Source organism: Chiloscyllium plagiosum, chromosome 3, assembly GCF_004010195.1.
Source record: "Chiloscyllium plagiosum isolate BGI_BamShark_2017 chromosome 3, ASM401019v2, whole genome shotgun sequence".
Taxonomy (NCBI): domain Eukaryota; kingdom Metazoa; phylum Chordata; class Chondrichthyes; order Orectolobiformes; family Hemiscylliidae; genus Chiloscyllium; species Chiloscyllium plagiosum.
In genome coordinates, this window is record NC_057712.1 from 114,382,113 (window position 1) to 114,405,920 (window position 23,808).

Below are 23,808 nucleotides of genomic sequence, written 5' to 3' on the forward strand. Positions count from 1 at the left end.
CCTTAACCCTATTTGCCAAAGTTATCTCATGTCCCCTATTGGCCCTCCTGATTTCTCTCTTAAGTATACTCCTACTGCCTTTATACTCTTATTAGGATTCACTCGATCTATCCTGTCTTTATCATACATATGCTTCCTTCTTTTTCTTAACCAATCCCTCAATTTCTTTAGTCATCTAGCATTCCCTATACCTACCAGCCTTCCCTTTCACCCTGACAAGAATATACTTTCTCTGGATTCTCGTTATGTCATTTCTGAAGGCTTCCCATTTTCCAGTCATCCCTTTACCTGCAAACATCTGTTTTTGAAAGTTTTTGCCTAGTACCATCAAAATTGGCCTTTCTCCAATTTAGAACTTCAACTTTTAGATCTGGTCTATCCTTTTCCATCACTACTTTACAACTAATAGAATTATGGTCGCTGGCCCCAAAGTGCTCCCCCACTGACACCTCAGTCACCTGCCCTGCCTTATTTCCCAAGAGTAGGTCACGTTTTGCACCTTCTCTAGTCGGTACATCCACACACTGAATCAGAAAATATTCTTGTGCACGCTTAACAAATTCCTCTCCATCTAAACCTTTAACACTATGGCAGTCCCAGTCTATGTTTGGAAAGTTAAACTCCCCTACCATAACTACCCTATTATTCTTACAGATAACTGAGACATCCTTATAAGTTTGTTTCTCAATTTCCCTCTGTCCATTGGGGGTCATCCCTTTCTTATTTCTCAGTTCCACCCAAATAACTTCCCTGGATGTATTTCCATGAATATCCTCCCTCAGCACAGCTGTAATGCTATCCCTTATCAAAAATGCCACTCCCCCTCCTCTCTTGCCTCCCTTTCTATCCTTCCTGTAGCATTTGTATCCTGGAGCATTAAGCTGCCAGTCCTGCCCATCCCTGAGCCACATCTCTGTAATTGCTAATGTATCCCAGTCCAATGTTCCTAACCATACCCTGAGTTCATCTGCCTTCCCTGTTAGGCCTCTTGCATTGAAATAAACGCAGTTTAATTTATTAGTCCTACCTTGTCCCTGCCTGTCCTGACTGTTTGACTCATCTTTGCTCTCAACTGTACCAGTCTCAGATTGATTTCCTTCCTCACTATCTCCCTGGGTCCCAACCCTCCACCTTACTAGTTTAAATCTCCCTGAGCAGCTCTAGCAAATTTCCCTGCCAGTACATTAGTCCCCTTCCAATTTAGGTGCAATCCATCCTTCTTGTACAGGTCACTTCTATCCCAAAACAACTTCCATTGATCCAAAAATGTGAGTCCTTTGCCCATAAACCAGCTCCTCAGCCATGCATTCATCTGCTCTAAATTCCTATTCCTGCCCTTATTAGCTTGTAGCACCAGGAGTAATCCAGATATTACTACTCTCAAGGGCCTCCTTTTTAAATGCCTGCCTAACCTTCTGTAATCACCCTTCAGAATCTCAACCTTTTCCCTTCCTGTGTCATTGGTTCCAATGTGTACAATGACCTCCTGCTGGCCCCCTCCCTCTTCGGAACATTCTGCACTCTCTCTGAGGCATCCTTGATCCTAGCAGCAGAGAAGCAACACTCCATTCTGATTTTTCACTGCTGGCCACAGACTAGAGAGTCCCCTAACACAATTGGTCTCTGGAATCCAATCTTGTAACCCTCATTGCATTGGAGCCAGTCTCAATACCAGAAACTTGGCTGTTTGTGCTACGTTCCCCTGAGAATCCATCACCCCCTACATTTTCCAAAACAGCATACCTGTTTGAAATGGGGATAGCCACAGAAGACTCCTGCACTAACTGCCTACCTCTCTTACCTTTCCTGGGGTTAACCCATCTATGTGACTGTATCTGAGACTTTTCTCCTTTCCTGTAACTGCCATCCATCACATCCCCTATCTCTTGTAAATTCCTCATTGCCTTTAACTGTCTCTCCAAATGATCCATTTGATCTGATAGGATTCGCAACCAACAGCATTTATTGCAGGTATAATCCTCAGTAACACGTAAGCTCTTTCTCAACTCCCATATCCGTCAAAAAGAGCATCTCACTCTACTAAAGGCCATTTTTGCTTCTTTCAATCTACAGACCCAGAAAACAGCACTGTCTTATTCCTCTACAAAACACTGCTCCAGGTTAAATTAATACTTATGGCTTATACTTTAAGGTTAATCAGGAGACATACCTCAAGAAAACATATAATCAAGGAAGAACCCACTCTACTCACTACTGCAGACTTACGGTAAGCCATGCTTAAAATATCATCATCTCTGTGTCTGTGCTGTGACCTCTCCCAAACATGTTCCTCCAAGATCAGTTGTGAATTTCAATGTTTGTTAATTTTCCCAGACACACTCCGATGTCCAGCAATACATGAATTTAAACAGCAAAGACAGTAACTGCAGGTTCACTGCTGTATCAGCTAGCAAAGTGGGTTTCTTTTTCTCTGTCTTTCTTGCACTGACCTCAACATGTGCTGCCTTTGTCTGTCCCTCTCCCTTTTAAAAGTGCTGTTGTTTTGACCTTTTTTCCTCCAAAGTTCCAAAACAATGCAGGAGCATATAAAACAGTAACTGCTGACCTCTATAAAGGAGCAGCTGTTGAAGCCAGAATTTTTTTTCCCCATTCTCCATTTAGATTACCCAGAATGGTGTTGTGTGATTCTTAACTTTGTACACCCCAGTCCAACACCGACTCCTCCAAACCCAGTCAGGTGAAGCAGGCGTGCATGCACTGTCAGTGGCCGTAGAAATCCCCACAACCCCATATTCCTTCACAACCATCCCTTTGCAGCTGTATACTGTCATGTTCCCAACCAGAGAGTTAATGTGACTTGTGTTTAACTGGGATGATTATCTTCAGATGGAATTACCCAAATAAAGTGTACTGTACCTCTTTTTCAAATTGAATATCCTTAGGATTTGGTTGGAAACAGAAGGCCATACAGTAGTTCAGACCTGAGCTATCTAAATACAGTAGTGTTATTGTCAGAGTATGCTTTTTTAACCAAAAAGTACTCAAGACCAAAAACAGGCCTATTCCTGTTCCTACGCTCCTATCAACCATTTAGGGATTCAACAGAAGTGAACATTGTAATATCAAAGTCATCTTTATAAAAAACGTTTTTGTCAATGATTACAGCCTAACACTGATATCTAGTACAGTAACTCAAATCATTTAACATCAGGCATTGCTTAGTGAAATGAAAGTGTTTTCAATTATTTATGCTGGGTATTGGAAGGAGGTAAAACATTTAATGAAGAAAGGTTTTGGATGGCAGACATTGCTTTTCAGAAAGTGTAATCTGTGATACATCAAATGAACCACAGATGACAAAAAGAGTATTTTAACTGTAAAATGAATCACATTAGTAATGAAAAGGGAGTAAAAGGAAAGCAGCAGCGATATGGTTGATTTCTCTCTATGATTGCTATGTTTAATTTCAGAACAATGTAACCGACAACAGTAAATCCAAGGAACACGGAAAATGTTTGGGGAAGGTTGAAAAAATGAAAGAAATTCTGGACCTCAAACCTGCCAGAGAGAGAGACTATCGAGATGGAGGAGGATCAGTCATTAATAAAGCCAGTCTGCTACCTAACTACAAAGGTATTATCACCCTAAGAACAGAGTTTAAACATTACAATAATAACTTGGACTGTGGGTTTTCTCTTTATTTTGAGCAGATGAGTCTGTAACATTGTGAAACAGTGTGTTCAGCCAGTGATTCCATCCGTTACCAAGGTCATTAGTCATGATGTTTGTGGCATTGTGTGCCTTTTAACATTTTAAGAGAAACAAATGCATTTTGTAACTAGCAACTGAACAGGAAAGTGGAGGTGCGGGGGTGGGGGTGGGAGGAGAATTGATGAACTTAGTTTGAATGAAAACGTGTTTGCTCGATAGCAGATGGAGAGGTGGCCTTGAGAGCTCAGATACAAAGTCATTAATGTTCAGAAACACAGGTGGGGAGGGGAATTTTTATATTTATATTTATTTTTATTTTTATATCCCCTTTTATGATTTTGTGGTGTGTATTTACAAGAAACAGAGTCCTTTCCCTAGACCCTGGACAAAGGAATTGACTGCACCCATGTGAATGATTCCAAGAGACTGAAATTGCAGATTTCCATGAGGTCAGAATCACAACAACAACTTACATTTATACAATACATTTAATGTATTCAAATATTCTGAGGCGCTTGACAGAATGTTTGTAAAACAAACAATTAACATTGAGCCACTTAAGGAATTATTGAGTCAGATGACTAAAAGCATGGTCTAGGTTTGGTTTCTTAAATGCAAAGATGACATGGAAAGGTCGAGAGGTGTAGGACGGGCACTGGGACCTTGGTAACTGAGGTATGGCCACCGATAGCAGAGAGATCAGATCTGGACATTCTGCAGAGGACAGTAGGGTATCTCAGGAAAACATGGGGGGAGGGAGGCTGTAAGAGGTGACAGAGGCAGGAAGTGGCTAAGGCCATGGACAATTGAAAACAAGCATGGGAATTTTCCAATCAAAATGCTGCTTTGACTGGGACCAAATTTATGTGAGTAAACACAGAGATGATGGACGATCAGGACTGTGTCCAAATAAAACATCGGCTGCAGAAATTTGGATGGCCTCAAGTTTACGGAGAAGGGAGAAGGCCCAGGAATGATTTGAAAGTTCAGAGGCTACATTGTCAAAAAATCTGTATTGGCTTATCACACAGCTGTCACTTGACAGAACTTAAGATAAAGTGTCTCCTGACATCATGGTTTTATAATGTGCTTTCTCTGCAAGTGCACTGATGGTAGCTGATAAACAACCATCTGCGTATGTTTGCAAAAGCAGGACGCTTGCACAAAGGTAGACTTGCACTTTGTTCAGGATTGTTCATGAGCTCAGGGCACCCCCAAAGGACTCCACAGCCAAATGAAAGGCTGTTTTTTTTTTACATATGATGTTGCAAACATTGTGGGAGAGTCAGAAACACAGGAGTCAAATTGTGTACATCAAGCAACAATGTGATAATGACCAGATATTATCCATCTGTTTGTGGTAAATTTGGTGGTTGGGAGAGCATGGTGGAGTTGCTAGGGAAGGGAAGAGATCAGGCAGGTGTGAAGTGACTTAATCCATAGTGTAAAATTCTAGTTTCTCAAGTACACTTGCCTTGCTCCACCAGCAAGTTGTGGTTTCTCACATTTCAGTCTCTCTTTGCACTTGTGTATATGCGTCTACAGTATCTGTGTCAGAGAAATCGGCATTTTACTTGAGAAGACTGCAATTCAGCCCCTTCCACTCATTCTCCTCCTCTTCATCACATTCAAAAAGTAAGGTATTTCCTTCAAGAAATTGTATCAAGAGTGCAAAGTACTACAAGCAAATCAAAGTCTAGTCCTGACCCTGAAATTATTGAAAATGTTGTTGTGTGCAAGAAGCAGACAGAATGACTTCCTCATTGTGTTATCCACCCTGCCATTCTCACTGACACTGACAATAGTGATAGTATTTATCTGGGATGAGTGAGTTAGCCCCACAATCAATTATCATGTACTTTTGCCCGCGCTCTCTTCTAACGCGATTACGTTTAATCCTCTGGCTGAGACACACTCCATTTCTAATTGCCCAAACTGCTGAAAGATGTTGTGCTGTGATCTACTCTCACACCATCTCTTATCATTGTAAACCTCTTGACCAGAATGCCTTGCAATCTGAGTGGCCTTGATGAAAAAAAACAAGCCATTTTTAGTATTTATCTTCATTCCAAACAGCTTTCTATTAAATCCTTAATTTTCTTTACACAATATAGATCCCAGTACTGCACATAATCTAGTTTGCTATCTTTTCCCTAATTCTATACTCCTTCATGCTTTTGGATAATCTGCTGTGCAATACCTTGCTGCTGTTGCTTAACAAGAAAGTCAACGAGACCCTGGGCTGAGTTAGTGGCTGGTGTCAGTTAAGGTTGAATTGTTGGCCAGGATCCTAGGAAACTCCTTGCTTTTCAATGGATAGTTTCACAAGATCTTTAAGATGCAAGAAGAGCCACAGGAATAAGTGAGGCAATATCTTGGTTTAACAGCTCCCTCAGAGCACAGTAATTAATGCTCTCGTGCTAAGGACCACATCGTGAAAACAAAAGACACCATCTGCCATTGCAGGTCATAACCCAGGAAACTAATCAATAAAACAGACCTGTTCAGCAGTAAATCTATCACTGTAGATTGTCCCTATGTAAATGTTTCCTGCAGATAAAGTTGCTAAAGTGTAACTATCTTCTATCCCAAAGAATGCAGGCACAGCCTTGTGGTACAATGGCATAATCGCCTTCATGCAAATGTAGTCAAGCACCGAGAGAAACTTTCCAGCCACAGGTCAGTAACTATAAGGCACTGATTTAAGGTAATTGGCAAATAAACCAGAGTTGATATGGGGATTAGAGAATTGAAGCATTAAAAATTATTATGTGGAATGAACTGAACGAGTAGTGGAAACAGATTCAGCAATAACTTTCAAAAGGGAATTGGAAAAAATACTAGTAAAGGAAACTTTTGCAGGATTGCATGGTAAATAGCAGCACAATGGGCCAAATGATTAGATTACTTACAGTGTGGAAACAGACCCTTCGGCCCAACAAGTCCACACTGACCCTCTGAAGAGCAACCCACCCTTCACCTAACATTACAGGTAATTTAGCATGGCCAATTCACCTAACCTGCACATTTTTGGACTGTGGGAGGAAGCCCACACAGACTCAGGGAGAATGGGCAAACTCCACACAGTTACCTGAGGCAGGGACTGAACCCAGGTCTCAGGCACTATAAGGCAGCAGTGCTAACCACTGTGTCTCCCTCTATGCTCTATAAAGTTTCAAATTAACCTCTAGCTAATTCAGTACGCTTTCTTCACTAGCATGCTGTTGATTAAAGGAATAGAATAGTCCTTTCTCTATTAAATGATAATGAGTATTTCTGAAAAGGGACATGCTTTCTCAGCTTTTCGAATTGCACTCAGCAGGCAGACACAGGAATGCAAAATTTCAATGGGAACAGCAATTTATGCTGCGTGAGAAGAGGATGCCGAGTGGTTGATTAAGTGACTCTGACTGGTTGAGGCATTGCTGTGAAGAATGTACTGGCCAAGTAGTGTCCTCTGTGCTTTCATTTATTTAAGGAAAGGCACAATGGGATGGGCATAAATATCAAAGACCCTCGGATGCTAGAAATCAAACTGGAAACTGCTGTAAAAACTCAGCAGGTCAGGCAGCATCTGTGGAGAGAAAGCAGAGGTAATGCTTCAGCTCCAATGAACAGTTCTGAAGAAATATCACTGGACCCCAAAACGTTTAGAATGCCTCGGTGCATTCTTTGTGTTTGCAGAGAATAGGTCACTGCGTACGAATAGATGCAGCTTCTAGTCAGTGCAAGTGAGACACATTGTGTATCTAATTGATAATCTTGAATCGCTTGTTAATGAATTCAGGGTTGGGAGTTACCTCCCTGATGCCAGCTTCAAGAATGGTGCTGATCAGCTGCAGCACACCCAAAGGTGGGAGGGGGAACATTCAGCAGACATGGTTCACATTAGTACCATCAACATAGGCAGAAGGAGAGATGTGGTCTTGCAGTCAGTATTCAAGGAGTAAGGTAAGGTATTAGCAAGCAGAACTTCAGAAATAATAATCTAGAGACTACTCCTGTAATCACATGCAAGTGTAGAATAAAAGGATAGATCAGATTAACGTGCAGATGGAGAGATGGTACTCGATAGAGGGTTTCAGATTATTGAGCTGTTGGAAACAGTACTGGGGGAAGGTAAACATAGAGTTGCCATAGTCTGGGGCTGCTCTCTCATTGGACGGAGAGATGGCCGGTGGTAGTTTAACCTGAGGGTCACCATACCTCAGGGGAGGGGAAAGGTTGACAGTCCTTCATGGTAACCTCAGCCAGTGTGGGAATTTAACCCACGCTGTTGGTATCACAATGCATCACAAACCAGCCCTCTGGACAAGTTATACATAAACAGAACTGGGGCCAATTTCTTAGATTTGCTAATGCTATTCATCAGAGGGTCATGAGAAGAGTCAGTAGGCTGATGGCCATTTAGTGCATCAAAGTCCGCTCTACCGTTCGATAGGATGATAACTGGATGAAATATAGGATGGTAGGATGATTGTGGCCTGTTCCCCATACCCCTTCACTCTCTTACCAGTCAAAGATCGGTCTAACCCATTCTTGAATACATTCAATGTCTAGCCTTCACTGTTCTCTGGTGGAATAGAATTCCAAAAATTAGCTTTCTAAAGCCAAAGGTTTCCCCTGAAATTCCTCCTCACCTCCATCTTAAAGTCCCATATTTTTGAACTGTTCCCTCAGTTCTAAAGATCCCAACAGAAGATAAAGAGTGGAGCTGGAAAAAGCACAGCAGGTCAGGCAGCATCAGAGGAGAAGGGGAATTGGTGCTTCAAGTCAGAATTGTCAGCCCAGTTCCTCTGATGCTGCCTGACCTGCTGTGCTTTCTCCAACTCCACTCTTTATCCACTCTGACTCTCCAGCAGCTGCAGTTCTCACTATCTCCCAACAAGAGGAAACTTACTGTCCAGTCTTATCCTGCCAAGGTCATCAACAACTTAAATATTTTAATAGATCACCTCATATCTTTAATTCTAATTTATTTGGACCAGACCCACTGAAATTGGCTATCTGCAAGTGAACTATTTATATTTTTGCATTTCTCCTATTTTTCTCTCATAGCCAAGCTAGAATTAGCACTGTGCGTGAATTTTCTCTGACTGACATCTGAACCACTTGGCCCAGCTCATACGCAAGATCCACAGCTAGCAGAACCTCCTTTTCTGTCAAACGTATTGTCAACAGTTCTCCTGAGTTCTGTCTCGGAACTTGAGCTATGTTGGAGAAAGGAACACGTTAGCACATATTGTCAAAGCATTTTCTTCACCCTTCGGGATAATTCACCAATGTCAGTTTAAGGGGATAACCAATAAGGAGACTGCATGAGAGGAGAATGCTAATTGATTGGCAAATGGATTCTGTCTGGGAGTAGTATTAATGGTGATTGACAGTTGGCTGCAAGGCTTTCTTTAATTTTGAAATGAAACAGGTTGCCTCTGATTTTTTTTATTTATTCAAAGGATTTTGGCTTTGAGGAGCTGACCAGTATTTATTGCCATCACTAATAGGCCCTTGGGAAGGTGGAGCTGAGATGTTGTCTTGAACAACTGCAGTCTATTGGTGAATGTGAAAACATTTGGGGGGGAGTTGCAGGACACTGACCCAGTGACAGTGATGGAGCAACAATAAACTTCCAAGTCAGGATTGGTGTGTGGCTTGGAGAGGAACTTGCAGGTGATGGTGTTCCCATGTATTTTCTGGACAATAGCGATTTGGAATGTGCTGTCTGAAGAGACTTGGTCAATTTCTGATTGGTCAGATTGAACCTCTCTTGTTGAGTTGAAGCAGGCACAATGTGTCTATGTTCATTTTGTCTGTAAAGGACAGGGGTCCTGTGTATTAATATGTAACATCCAGTACCAACCAAGGACACCACACAGTGCACCGACTGACAATCCTAAATTGATGCTAAGCATAATTCTTTGTACACTCAGGAATGCTGGCCAATTGCAGAATCATATTTAATGCTGGACACTATGTTTTGAGCTTTGCAAGAACATGCTGGTTGGGTATATGCTGGTAATACCTTGCTTATTGCAAACAGCAGAAGGGATATGCTGTTTGATACCATCCATTAGTCTTTCCAATATACCTGGCATCTGAAATTCAACTGAAATTCACCAGTTTTCATGTCACCTGTGAATATCTTGATCATACTCACTATATTTAAGTCCAAATCATTAGTGTACTTCCCAAACAGCAAGGGTTTCATCATTGAGGCCTGTAGAACCCTGCTGGAAACAGTCATAGAAACATGCCTCTACCATCATGCACTGCTTCCTGCCTCTCAGCCAATTTTGGAGCCAATATTGCCTTGGATCCCATGGGGCTTTCTTGATCAGTCTGACAGAAGGGACCTTATCAAAAGTCATAGAGTCAAACAGCACGAAACAGACCCATCGGTCCAACATTTCCACGCCAACCAGGTATCCTAAACTGAACTAGTCCCATTTGTCCCATATTCCTTTAAACGTTTCCTATCCATGTACCTATCCAAATGATTTTAAATGTTATAATTGAAGCCTGGTAGCTTCCTCTGGCAGCTCATTCCATATACACAATATCCTCTGTGTGAAGAAGTAGTCCCTCAGATCCCTTTTAAATCTTTCCCCTCTCACCTTAAACCTAGTTCTGGACTCCCCCACCCTATGGAAAAGGTCTTGTTTATTCACCCAATCCAGCCCCTCATGATCTTATAAACCTCTATAAGGTCACCCCTCAGCCTCCGACACACAGGGAAAATACCCCCAGCCTCTTCAGCCTCTTCCTATAGCTTAAACCCTCCATCTTTGTATTTTTTCTGTCCCCTTCCTAATTGAACAACATCTTTCCTATGGCAGGGAGAGCCCAGAATTGTATGCAATATTCCAAAAGCAATGCCCTATATAGCCACAACATGCCTTCTACTCAATTATCTGACCAATGAAGGTGAATGTACCAAATGCATTCTTCACCATCCTGTCTACCTGTGGTGCCACTTTCAAGAAACTATGTAGCAGCACCCTAGGTCCTTCTGTTCAACAACACTCCCCAGGACCCTACCATTAACTGTGTAAATCCTGCTCTAGTTTGCCTTACCAAACTGTAACTCCTCACATTTACTTAAATTAAACTCCATCTGCCACTTTCGGCCCATTGGCCATCTGATCAAGATCTCATTGTACTTTTAGATAACTGTCTTCATTGTCCACTACACCACTAATTTTGGTGTCATCCGCAAACTTACTAACCATACCTCCTGTATGCTCATCCAAATCATTGATATAAAAGTCAAATAACAGTAGTCCCAGAATCGATCCTTATAGTACACTACTGGTCACAGGCCTCCAATCTGAACAACAACCCTCTACTACCCCTGCTGACTTTTACCTCAAGCCAATTTTGCATTTAATTGGCTGTCTCTCTCTGGACCGCATATCCCATACTAACCAGCCTATCATGTGGAACCTTGAGAAAGGCCTTTCTAAAGGCTAAGTAGACAACATCTACCGCTTTTCCTTTATCTACCTTCTTGGTAACCTCTTAAAAAAATCCAGCCTTGCTAATTCCATGTACACCATGTCAAATGCATTACTTTCATTTACACTCAAGGTCACTGCCTCAAACATTTGATCAAGACTTGTCACACATGACCTTCCATTAACAAATCCAGGTCAACTATCCCTGATTAATCTGTATCTCTCCACCTGCAGTTATATTCTCTGCCTTAGAATTCTTTCTGATAACTTCCCCACCCCCGAGGTTAGACTGACTACCAGTAATTTCCTTGCATATTCCTTTCTCCCTTTATTAAAAATACTGGGACAATGTTAACAGTCCTCCCGGTCCAACCTTCCCTCAAACTTTCCCTCCGGCTGCTCTGGCCTCCGAGGCCAATGTGTGGCAGTGACTTCTGGAACTGGAACTCAATGCTGCCTCTGACTGCCACATTTGGGAGCAGCAGCGTGCTCGCACAGAGCTGTGCACCTCAGAGGGAATGTTACTCCGGTCCTCCGGCACCCCAATTGTGTCCAAACAGAATTTGAAACATAGTGACAGAGCTCTCGATATCGACACTCCCATGCCTTCATAAACAGCCTGGGATTCCAGTCCAGCCCTGTGAATGTATCCCCATGTGAAGGCTGCTAAACCCACCAGTATCTCCCCTCTGTCTATGTTAATCCCTTCTGATGTTTCCCAGTCCTCCACCCTGAAATTTATATTCCATTGCCCTTTTCCACGGTGAGAATCAATGCAAAATATTTATTGAGGGTTGGGCTCATTTCTTCCAGGTCCATACACAGATTACTTCGATCTTTCCTATTGGACCCTACTCTTTCTCCAGTAATTTTCTTGCTCGAAATAAATTTGAAAATACTCTATGCACCAATGCTTTCTCACACACATTCCCTAATATCCTCATTTCCATATTTTAAGTTCCCCCTTGCACTCTCTAAAGACCTTACCATCGCAAACCCTCAGTATCTGCCCGAAGTTTCTCTTCTCTCCTTCATCCTAAACTTTGTGCCCTTGACATCCAGAATTCTTCCGTTTTTGTCTTTGCTGGACCATTTTCCTTCCTTGCACTCTCACCATCTCCTCCTTGAAGGTCTCCCACGGCTCCAACCCAGTTTTATCTGCAAGTGACTTTCCCAGTGAAATTGTATCTTGGCAAAATTAGCCTTTCCGCTGTTTAGGATTGTTTTATTCCCAGCCTATTCGTATCCTTATCCATAATTATCCTAAATCTGGCTGAGTTATGATCACTTTCTTCAAAACATTCCCTTGCTGATAGATCTCCAACCTATTGCTGCGAGCGTGGAGCGGAGGATCTTGAAGGAGAACCGTTGGTGGTGTTTTTGAATCTGTAGTCTGTACTGTTTGTCCTGTTCGGGTCCGAACTCTGCTGGTTTAAAGGTGGTCCGGAGTCCGTGTGGGGTGAGTTGGTTACGGAGGCAGGCACTGAGGAAGCAAATGTGGCTGTGGTAGCGAGTTTGTTTCAGGACATGGTTGAAGAGCTTCAGGGCAGAGGAAAGGACCTGGGGGTTGCAGTGGGAGAGGGACTCCCTGAGATTCTTGTAGAGAGAGGAGGAAAACTTCTTCAAGGCAGGCATCCTTGCAAGAGGATTCGCAGTAGGGTTAAAATCAACGAGGTAAAAACCTACCTCCAACCTACCCAAGCTCATTTGTGACTATTACATCGAGAACGGCCCTTTCTCTTGTTGCGCTTTCCATGGACTTGCTAAAAACATTCTCCTGGATGCAATTTAACAATTTGGCTCCCTCCCTTGCACACTAAACTATCCCAGTTTAGAATTGGTTGGTTAAAGTATCCTACTGCTACTGCCTTGCTATTCCTACATTTCTCTGAGATCGGATTACGTATTTCCACCTGACTGTTTGGGGGCCTGTTGTACACAGTGAACTGAGCATTTATCCCTTTGTGTTTTTTGTTGGCCTCAACTGTTCATCCATCCCTTCCCACTGCTAGACTTGATTCCTGGACCAATATTGCAAACCTGCCAAGAAACCAGAGTGTAAAGGTCAGCGCGGGCCATTGGGCATGTTTCTGTACAAAATGGCAATATCACTGGAAATAGTTAATAACTCTATCTGTAATTAAGGAGATAAATTCACTCACACTTACATTACATTCACTCAAGGAGGTAAATGATTCACTTACAAGGGCTTTGCATTTGGTTGACAGCCTGTTGGTATCCGTATTGAGGTATACCCGGAGAGTATCGAGGAATGATGGCTGGGGCCCTGGGATATGAAAAGACAGGATACATGCGGGGTCCCCCTGCAGGAAATTCTCTGGACTGCAGAGGGAGAGGAGGGTCCAGGTCATTCAGCCCTGAGAGGAGGGGCCCAGGAGGATCCAGGTGACCGATTCCAAAGTCATTTTGAGATTCGTACCCTGTATCTTTACTGGGCAGTTCAAAACGGCCCTGACACTGTGAGAGTGAAACACCATCAGGATTGCTGCTGACACCCGGAGAAGCATTGAGGAAAGCCTTCTTGATTTCTTGAGGGTGGTCCAGGTTTAACGAGGAGGCCGTGCTGCTTAAAGAAGCTGGAACAGAGGCACGTTTCATCTGCTCTGTGTACTCAGATCTGCTGCATGGATCCAACCATCCACCCTGCCGCTGTTTTTTGATCATAGCTGCTAAAAACATGCTGGTGTCAGAAGATGTGCCATTTCCAAATTGTGAAGAATAATCAAGCTCATTCATCGTTGCAAAGTCCTTAAACTCAGATTCCAGAGCCTCCTTTGGCTTCCCCTCAGCTTCTGCCAATGAGAGGTCATACTGTTCACTGTTACTAACCAGGGGCCCAGGCTGAGTCTGATAGTGATGGTGACCAGTGTCGAGCTGATGGAAAGCTGGTTTCTGCTTCTCCCCTGACATCTTACATGCAACGGTGTATGGAGCTGACATCTGGTCACAGTGACTGGCTTCAGCCATTCGTCCAGTGGGCCATTGATACCTCTCCAGCTTCTCATCAACACCACTGCCCTGTGAGGGTGAGGACTGCATCCAGCAGTGTAGATCCTCCTCCACCTCCTCCGCTTGGTTCTGGGGCCCTGCCATTGCTGAAAAACAAAAATTGAACCGAAGCACAATAAGTGGAATGTGAAGACAAAGACACTTTGGTGCAGATAGAACTTTGACTCGGACGTGCTGTTGCTGGCCACACTTACTTTCCATTTCTCCTTGTGTATACACGTGTTCAGTTCAACTGCAATCATATTCTTCTTGCTATCTCTACTTCTGCCAGCTCCACAACAGCCTTCACTAACTCTACAGCCTTCTGAGAACTCTGCCTTCCTCAGACTCTGCACCTTGCAGCTTCGCTCATTTTATTCCTCCACCATTGGTGAAGGTCAGTGCTTCAGCTCTAAGTTCAATCGTTCCGTCCTCAAAACTCTCTTGTAAGACACACTGCAGAACCCATCTCCTTAACAGAACCTTCCATCACCCAGTTTACAACCTCTTTGTATAGAGTGGTATGAAATTTTATGTGATAATGCTCCAGTGAAACATCTTCGAACATTTGACCAAGTTCGATGAGTGGTATTTATTGTTGTCAAATTTGCCTCAGAACGATATATTAAACAGTGGGTGACATCAATACAAATATTATAGATACAGCATTTTAAAAAGGGGCTATGAGATAGCACTGGCAGGTAAGGTTAAGGATAATGCAAGTACGTTAAGAGCAAAAGAGCAATTGGAGGGAGAATAGGGCCTCTTAAAGATCAACGAGGGATGTATGGAATCATAGGAGATGGGAGGGATACTGAACAAATATTTCGTGTCAGTTTTTGCAGGGGAGAGAGAAATGGCGGCTAGGGAACTTAGGGAAATAAATATTGATATCTTGAAAACAGTCCACATTACAGAAGTGCTGGAGAGCTTGAAGAAACATAATGGTAGATAAATCTCAAGTGATCTTCATCAAGTGTATCCCAGGACATTATGGGAAGTTAGAGAAGAAATTGCACTGCCCCTAGTGGAGATACTTGTATCATCTACAGCCACAAGTGAGGTACTGGTGGACTGGAGGGTGGCTAATGTTGGACTGTTATTTAAGAAAGGGTGTAGGAGAAGACTGGGATCCAGAGACCTATGAGCCTGACATCAGTGGTGAGAAAGTTATTGGAAGGAATTCTGAAAGGTAGGATTTACATGCATTTGGAGAAGCAAGGACTGATTAGGGATAATCAGCATGGCTTTGTGCAAGGGAAATTGTGTCTCCCAAACTTGACTGAGTCTTTTTGAAGATGCAACCAGAACGATTGATGAGTTCAGAATGTGAACATTTTCTACATGAACTTTAGTAAAGTAGACTAATTAGTAAAGTTAGATTACATGGGATTCAGGGAGAGCTTGCCAATTGGATACAAAATTGGCTTGATGATAGGAGATAGAGGGTGGTGGTGGTGGGTTGTTTTTCAGACAGGAGGTCTGTGTCCAGCAGGAATCCACTGTGGTTTGTGTTTTAACCAAATGGTTTGATGAGAATTTAGGAGGCATGATTAGTAAGCCTGAGGATGACACCAAAATTGGTGGGGTAGTCAACAGTGAGGAAGGCAAATGTAAAAGTTCTACATTCCAAATGCAATTCGATTGGTGAAAATACTGGCATTAAACAAAACACAATTTACTCACACACTATAGTTAAAACACAAGATAGGAGAACTTAGAATGACATAACTCTACTGGAAAACTTAACAGAACAATTGAGACAGTAGTTAATACTAATTAACTGCTTGAATATAATAATGTCCCATAAACACATCCAAAAAGGCAAATTCAGAATCAGATTTTCTCATATGCAATGCCCAGAGTAGGAAGAGAAACCCCAGCTTCTAGCTGTAACCGAGAGAGGGGAAAAATATCTTCAGCAGCTTCTGCTGAATCTAAAAGCTTAAGAAAACCCAGACGTCCTGATTAGTGAGAGCTGGCCACAGCCATCCAGGCTGCTTCTATTGTTCCAACTTTAATAAAAACCCAAGGCCTCACAAACTGTTTACATTATTTCAGGCTGCTCTTCACCTCTTGTTCAATCTCTCTCTCTGAAAGAAACCAGGACAAAATACAACTCCTAAAGCCACAAAATCATCATAAAACAAACCGGATCCTGTGGTACCCCACTGGACACATGCATCCAGTCACAAACATATCCACCATCCTCTGCTTCCAGCCACTAAGCCAATTTTGAATGTAATTTGCCAAACTGTACTTGATCCCATGTGCCCTTAGCTTCTTAACCAGTCTGTCATGTTAAATCTTGTTAAAAGTCTTTTCGAAGTCCATGTAGATGACAAAAGCTCACTACTGTCATCTACAAACCTTGTCACCTCGAAAAAATTAAGTCAATTTTTTTTAGATATGATCTCTATCTTACAAAGCCATATATTGGTTAGTCTCAGGGTGCATATTAATTCAATTGTTCAGAATTTTTTCTAATAGTTTCCCTAGCACAGATGTTAGACTCACTGCCTATTGTATTCTGGTTTATCCCTTCTACCCTTCTTCATTAATAGTACCACATTACCTGTTCTCCTGTTCTCCAGTTCTCTGGCTCCTCTCCTGAGGCCACAGAGGACTTGAAAATTAATGTCAGCGCCCCTGAAATCTCCTCCCTTGCCTCTCACAACAGCCTGGGATACATCTCATCTGAGCCTGGGGATTTGGCCTGGCAATTTCAAGCCTGTGAAAACCACTAATACTTCCTCTCTCTCAATGCTCATTCATTCAAGTATATCACAATCTCCCTCCCTGTTTTCAATATCTCCATCATCCTTCTCTACAGAGAATAGAAATGCAGTGTACTCATTTAAAACCATAGCTATGTCTTTCAGCTCTGCTACTTTGATTCTTAATGGGCCCTACACTTGCTGGTCATTCTTTTGTCCCTTACATACTTACAAAATGCCTAGGAATTTTCTCTGTTTTCACCTTTTCTCATGTCCCCTCTTTGCTCTCCTAATTTCTTTTTCAAGCAACCTCCAGAACTTTCTATCTTTCTCTAGGACATCTGCTGTTTTAAGCTTTTGGTATATATCTTAAGCTTCCTTTTTTTCTCCTTATCTAATACTGTAAATCTCTTGACATCCAGGGTTCCTTTCGAAATGTTTTCGTCCCACAATCTCACGACTACCCCTTTGAATATCTCCTGCTGTTCTGACACAGTCCACGTTGTCAGATCTTGTCTTATGTTATTAAAATCACACACCCCTCCCCTTCATTTCTGGTTCATCTTTGCCCTGATCCAAAACTACCTGAAATCTTACTGAGTTATGGTCACTATCACCAAACTGTTCCCCCATGCTGGCACACAGATGCCCCCAACATGACCCACCAGCTTTTAATTTGGCCACGACTACATAATCTGGCTCCAGTGCCCTCTCTCTGAATGACCACTCACCTATTTTGACTCCCACTCCCACCCCCATGCCACCCCTGCTCCCCCAAACCCATGTCCCGAGAAATAAGCACCATCTATTAGAAAGTAACTTGGTACTGCACAGAGTTCAGATACAAGGAAATGACTCTGGCTCAATGAAAAGAAAACACCAACCAAACAGCCAGGGAAGTATTTGTGAAAGACTGCCCCTGTTCCAACGCTGAAAACACAGCGGTCATTCTATACGTAGCAAGCTCCCATAAGTAGCAATATCATTGAGACCATTTGTTACATTAGATCTACAAAGATTTAAGGTGGGGGGCAGAAGGTTTAGAGGAGATGTGAGGAGAAACCTTTTAACCCAGAGGCTGGTGAGAATCGGGAATTCAGTACCTGCAACGTTGGGATAGGTAGAAACCCACATAACATTTAGAAACTATTTAGATTTTTTTTCGTAACATATATTTCTTTTCTCCCCCTTTTTTTCTACCCCCCCCCCCCACTAGCACCTAATTGCAGTCGAGCTTATATTTTCCCTAGCACTGATGATACTATTTAGATATACGCTTGTGATACTAAGGCATACACAGCTGTGGGCCAAGTACTGGAAAATGGAATTGGCATAGTTAGATGGTTGCTTTAGACAGGCATGGATGGGATGGGCCAAATGGCCTTTCTCTGTGCTGTAGATTACTATGACACGAATAGATGGATAAACAGTGGCCAGGTAATTGTAGATAACTCACTTGCTCATGGTGTAATGACAGTACAAAAGCAAGAGGCACAGAGTTAATTTTGATGCCTTCAAAATCGATGGTTGGAGAATGGTAAAAGCCAACATGCACAAGGGAATTTGTGTAGATTGAATTTGGAGAGGTGGGAATAGGTAAACAGCTTCCATCTTAGTTTACTAAATAAAAAAGTTTCCAATGGCAAAGAGGCAAGTCTTCTTTGTTTTCTTCTGGTCACACAGTGAGGGATAAGGAAGGGATAATAAGGGAGGATCGAAGGCAAGGACAGGGAGGGAGCTTTCACACTGCACCTATTTTCTCACCACCTGTGCCTCTAATTGGCTCCAAATCTGAGAAAAAACTCTTTTTGTTCAACAAAGGTTTTAAGAGATAGGTGCCAAAGGCAGGTATATGGAGTGGGGCCAGAGATCAGCCATGACCTCACTGAGGGGTGGAAAAGGCTGGAGAGGCCTACTCATGTTCCTATGTTCTATTTGGAGAATTGGAGTCCTCCCCATCCCACAACTCCAAGTGGACAGGCAAGTTGCCATGGTTTCCCAGTTGGAAATCTCTTGCCTGTTGGAGAAGCAGTTGATTTAGGATCGATCAGATGAGACCCTTACATGGCCATTAAATGACCACATAAGGGCCTTAATCCCTGGCATGTTGAGAAGGCTGTTCATGGATCCTCTTTCCCAGCACTCAGTAGCAGAGGTGTCTAGAAAAGGGTGAGTTTCTCTCTGAGGCAAATTTACTTGATTTTTCCCCCTTTTCTCAAAATATCCAGGGAAGGGAAAATTCTAACTTCTATACATTCATAAAATCCAGGATCATGAATGGCTTTTTGTACCAATTTCTCAACCAGTCCTTCAATGATTTGTGTACCTTTGACCCCCAGATTTGTGTTCCAGCACCTTCTTTAGAACCGTACTCCTTATTTGATTTGTTTTTCCTACCAAAGTGTATCACTTTGCACTTAAATCTGAATTAAATTTCTATCGTCACTCATTCCGCCAGCCTGCCTTCCTTCTCTTTAAGTTTACCACCAGCCTCCTCAAGCTGCATTGCACTTCTAAATCTTGGGTCACCCACAATTTTGAAATTATGTCCGTCCCCAAAATCTACATCATTGGTATATAGATAGGAGAAACAGCAGTTTTAGCACTGAACCCCAGGAATCCTACTGTTTAATTTTAGCCAGTTTGAAAACGCTTCTGTGCCTCGTGTCTAACATTTGGCCAATTCAGATCCATGTTACTGCCAAACACTTCATTCCACGGGCTTTCACCTTGGCAGGCCTGTCACCTGGCACTTCACCAATCACCTTTCGGAAGTCCATGTAAACCACATCAATCTCAATATCCTCAAAATACAATGTGGCTTTAACAAACTGTGCTGACTTTCCCTGAGTATCTGATGAGATTATTCTAATCACTTCTATAACTTCCTCCATCACTGAGGTTAATCATGTAGATTCAGAGGCAGGGATTGATACCTACTGTGAAACAACATCTCTTTTACACTTACTGTTATATGATTGCATCAAATACGAGACCATAAAAGACAGGAACAGGAATAGACCATTCAGCCTCTTGAGACCGGTTCTACCATTCAGTAGAATCACGGCTGATCTGACATTCTTCACCTCCAATTTCCAGCCTTTTCCAAGTAACCCTTGATTCCCAAAATGGCAAAAGATGTCATTCAATCATAAGCATATATCGACCGATCAGTAACAGGGGACACCTTGTTTCTCAGAGGGCGATAATTGAGATTTGAGCTGTCTTGAATGATTACTTTATGAGGAATGGCCACACGGGCTAGGCAAATATGACTTGATGGGCCAAAGGGTCTGTTCTGCATTGTATGGTTCTATGATTATACATCCTCTGCAGTTTAGAAGAGTCAGAAATGACTGAATTGAAACATATCAGATCCTGAGGAGGTGGTCTGGGTTGACATTGAAACCATGTTTCCTCTTGTGAGTGATTTTAGATCTAGGGGTCAGAGTGAAAAAAGAAGGGTCGTCCATTTAAAATACAGACTTCAAATTACTCTTTTCTCTCAAAGGATTATGGGTCTTTGGAATTCCCTTCCTCAAAGGCCAGTGAATGCAGAACCTTTAAATATTTTGAAGACAGACACAGGTCGATTCCTGATTACGAAGGGACTGAAAGTCTAATCAGGGAGATGCAGGAAAGTGGAGTCGAGGTGAAAATCCGATCCGGCATGATCAGCTTGAAAGGCTAAATGGCCAAGTCCAATGTTGAGCTTTCTGTGACAATCCAGCGACATAATGATTGTTTTTACTGAGTCTAGCTTTTTACTTCCAGATATATTCAAACTGTCACACAGCATTTGAACTCACATACGTCTGGAGTAGAAACCCAGTAACATAACCATTGTCCCATAGAATGTGAGCCCTGATTGCCTTGAGGAACGCAGCCCGTGTGGTTTCAAACTGTTATCTGGGAACTGCTGGCTAATGGTTAGAAGGCTCCAGTAAACAATGAACAACTGCTTTTACTTGTGTGACTATCAGCCCACAACTGAAGAATGCAGAATTGCAAAAGCCGCAACAAATTCAACTGAATGACCAGTGGGAGACCGTGTGCTGAAAATGGCAGCTGTTGTGGTTTGGATTGGTGCCAGGTGAGAGTTACCGTTAATGCACTGCAGAGATAGCGCCTGAGGGAGGGCTTTGGGCAGGGGCTGGGGCTGGTGTGGGAGAATGGAATACATGAACTGTAAGAGAGTGTGTGACAGTTCGTGGAAAAGGAAGTGGTCACTCTATCAGACAACAGATTATCAAACCTCATGGATGCGCAGTGCACATTTCACCACTGAGGAGTTCCCTTCCTATCTCCCATTGACTGAGTACCATTTTAGATTTAGATTTTATTGTCACGTGTACTCAAGCACAGGAGTACAGTGAAAAGTGTATTTTCAGAGGTCGTGGGAGGTGGGGCTTTCTGAACTGTAATTTGGGTCTGTGCTTCCCAAGAAAATTCCAAATTGTCTCCACATTATCCACTTCTCACCATTGTATTCCTCAAGGCTGGAAAATGCACCAGGAAGAGTGGCAAAACAAAAGAGATTATTTAAACCTTTTATGAAAGATATTGAAACAGTGCAGCAAGACCTAGGTGACATCCAGCAGACTGATACCACCAGGCAGTACCAGCACACAGGCAATGACTATCAACAACAAGAGACAATCTAACACCACTCCTTGACATTCAGTGGCATTACCATCACTGAATTCCCCACTAACAATATCCTGGAGGATACCAATGACCAAAAACTCAACAGGACTCATCAGATAACCATAGCACACAGGTTACAAGAGCAGGTCAGAAACTGGGAATTCTATGGTGAGAAACAGATCTCCTGATGTCCCAGTGGCTGTTCACCAAGGCGAAAGTTAGGAGTGTGATGGAAAGCTCTCCAATTCCCTGGACGGGTGTAGCTCCAACCATGCCTGAGAACACATCCAGGATAAAGTGGCCCACTTGTTTGCCCCCCTGAAACACCTTGAGCATTCATTCCCTGATACACAGTGACCGCTGTGTGTGCTGTCTACAAGATGTACTGCAGTTACTCACCAAGGCTGCTCTGACAACACCTTCAAAACCCATGAACTGCTCCATCAACAAGGATAAGGGCAGCAGATAAACAGGACCACCAGAATTATAGATCCATACAGGGAGATGCTCTTTGGCCTGTTGAATTTGCACTGACAAAAATTACTCTAAACCTTCATTTGTCCCAATTTCCAGCACTTGGCCCATAGCCTTGTACACTGTGACCTTGTAAGTGCTATTCCCTGTACCTATTAAAGGTAGTCAGATTTCCTGCTTCAAATACTCTCCCTGACAGTGCAATCCTAATTTCCACCACTCTCTCTTCCTCCAATCCCTTCTAAATCCTCCTGCCTTTCACCTAAATGATGCCCCCTCTTACTGACCCTTCATTGAAGGTAATAGCTGCTTTCTATCCACTGTCTCCATGCCCCTCACAAATGTATACACCTCAATCAGGTCCCTCTCCACCTTCTCTGCTCTAAAGACAACCTGAACATTTTCAGCCTCCCTTCATAACGTTCTGGTGAATCTCCTCTGCTGTCCTTCCTCCAGCGACCAGAATTACACACTGTGCTCATTTCAGTTCCTGACAGTCTTTGTAATGATACCAAACAAACAAATGTAGTATATACCTACTGTCACCATGGAATTAACGTCATTGTGTTGTTAATACGAGTGCCTCTTCTTGTTAAAACTCACTATTGGTTCATATTGAACGTATGAGGAACGTTTGAGAGCTCCAGGTCTGTACATGATGGAGTTCAGAAGGATGAGGGGGGATCTAATTGAAACTTACAGAATACTGAAGGGCCTGGACAGAGTGGATGTTGGGAAGATGTTTTCTTTGGTCAGAGAGACTAGGACCTGAGGGCACAGCCCTAGATAAAGTGGACAAGTTTATTCACTTATTGGAACAATGATGGAGGATGGAGGAGCCAGTCTATGTCAGTTAGCCCCTCAATGTGCTCTGGGTCACCTTGCTGGAGGAATAAGTTAAAGAATATATTTTTAAAAGAACTCTTAAATGATGTTCTGACAGATTTGTGTGTCTTCATACAAGAAACACAGAAAATTAACATTTTAGAACAGAAATAAGGAGAAACTTCTTCAGCCAGAGAGTGGTGAATCTATGGAATTCATTCCCACAGAAGGCTATGGAGGCCAGGTCATTGAGTATACTTAAGACGGAAATAGATAGGTTCTCGATTGTAAAGAGGATCAAGGGTTACAGGGAGAAAGTGGGAGAATGGGGTTGAGAAATCTATTAGCCATGATTGAATGGTGAAGCAGACTCGATGGGCTGAATGGTCTTATTTCTGCTCCTATGTCTTATGGTCTTGTGATTCATGAGAACGTGAGAACTAGGAGCAGGAGTAGGGCATTCAGCCTCTGTTCCACCATTTATTACAATCATGGCTGATCTCATCTCAGCCTCAATTCCATTTTCCTGCCCACTCTCCATAACCCTTCATTAAAAATCTGTCTATTCCCTCCTTAAATTTAGTCAATCTCCCAGCCTCAATCGCAGTCCGGGAGAGTGAATTCCAAAGATTCACCACCTTTTGAGAGAAGTAATTCCTCCTCATCTCTGTTTAAAACCTGCAACCCCTTATCCTAAAACTATGACTTCTTATTCTAGATTGCCTCACATGAGGAAATATCCTGTCTAAATCGACTGTGCATTCCCAGTGAGAATGTGTGTAAAATGTATATTGGTTTCAAGTGTGATCAGGTCATGTAAAGGATGAAATAAGTAGAAGGGGTAAAAACAATGACTGCAGATGCTGGAAACCAGATTCTGGATTAGTGGTGCTGGAAGAGCACAGCAGTTCAGGCAGCATCCGAGGAGCAGCGAAATCGATGTTTTGGGCAAAAGCCCTTCATCAGGAATAAAGGCAGAGAGCCTGAAGCATGGAGAGATAAGCTAGAGG

At 42.7% G+C, this 23,808-nt stretch overlaps 1 protein-coding gene across 1 annotated transcript in view; it reads right to left on the reverse strand.

Annotated features, from left to right (window-relative positions):
* The window catches only part of LOC122540049 (E3 ubiquitin ligase TRAF3IP2-like), a 68,374-nt gene that overhangs the window by 28,022 nt on the left and 16,544 nt on the right, over nt 1–23,808 (reverse strand). Inside the window, exon 2 of the mRNA XM_043675383.1 lies at nt 13,331–14,242. Coding sequence (XP_043531318.1) covers nt 13,331–14,242 — 912 coding nt within the window. The remainder of the gene's footprint in view (nt 1–13,330; nt 14,243–23,808) is intronic.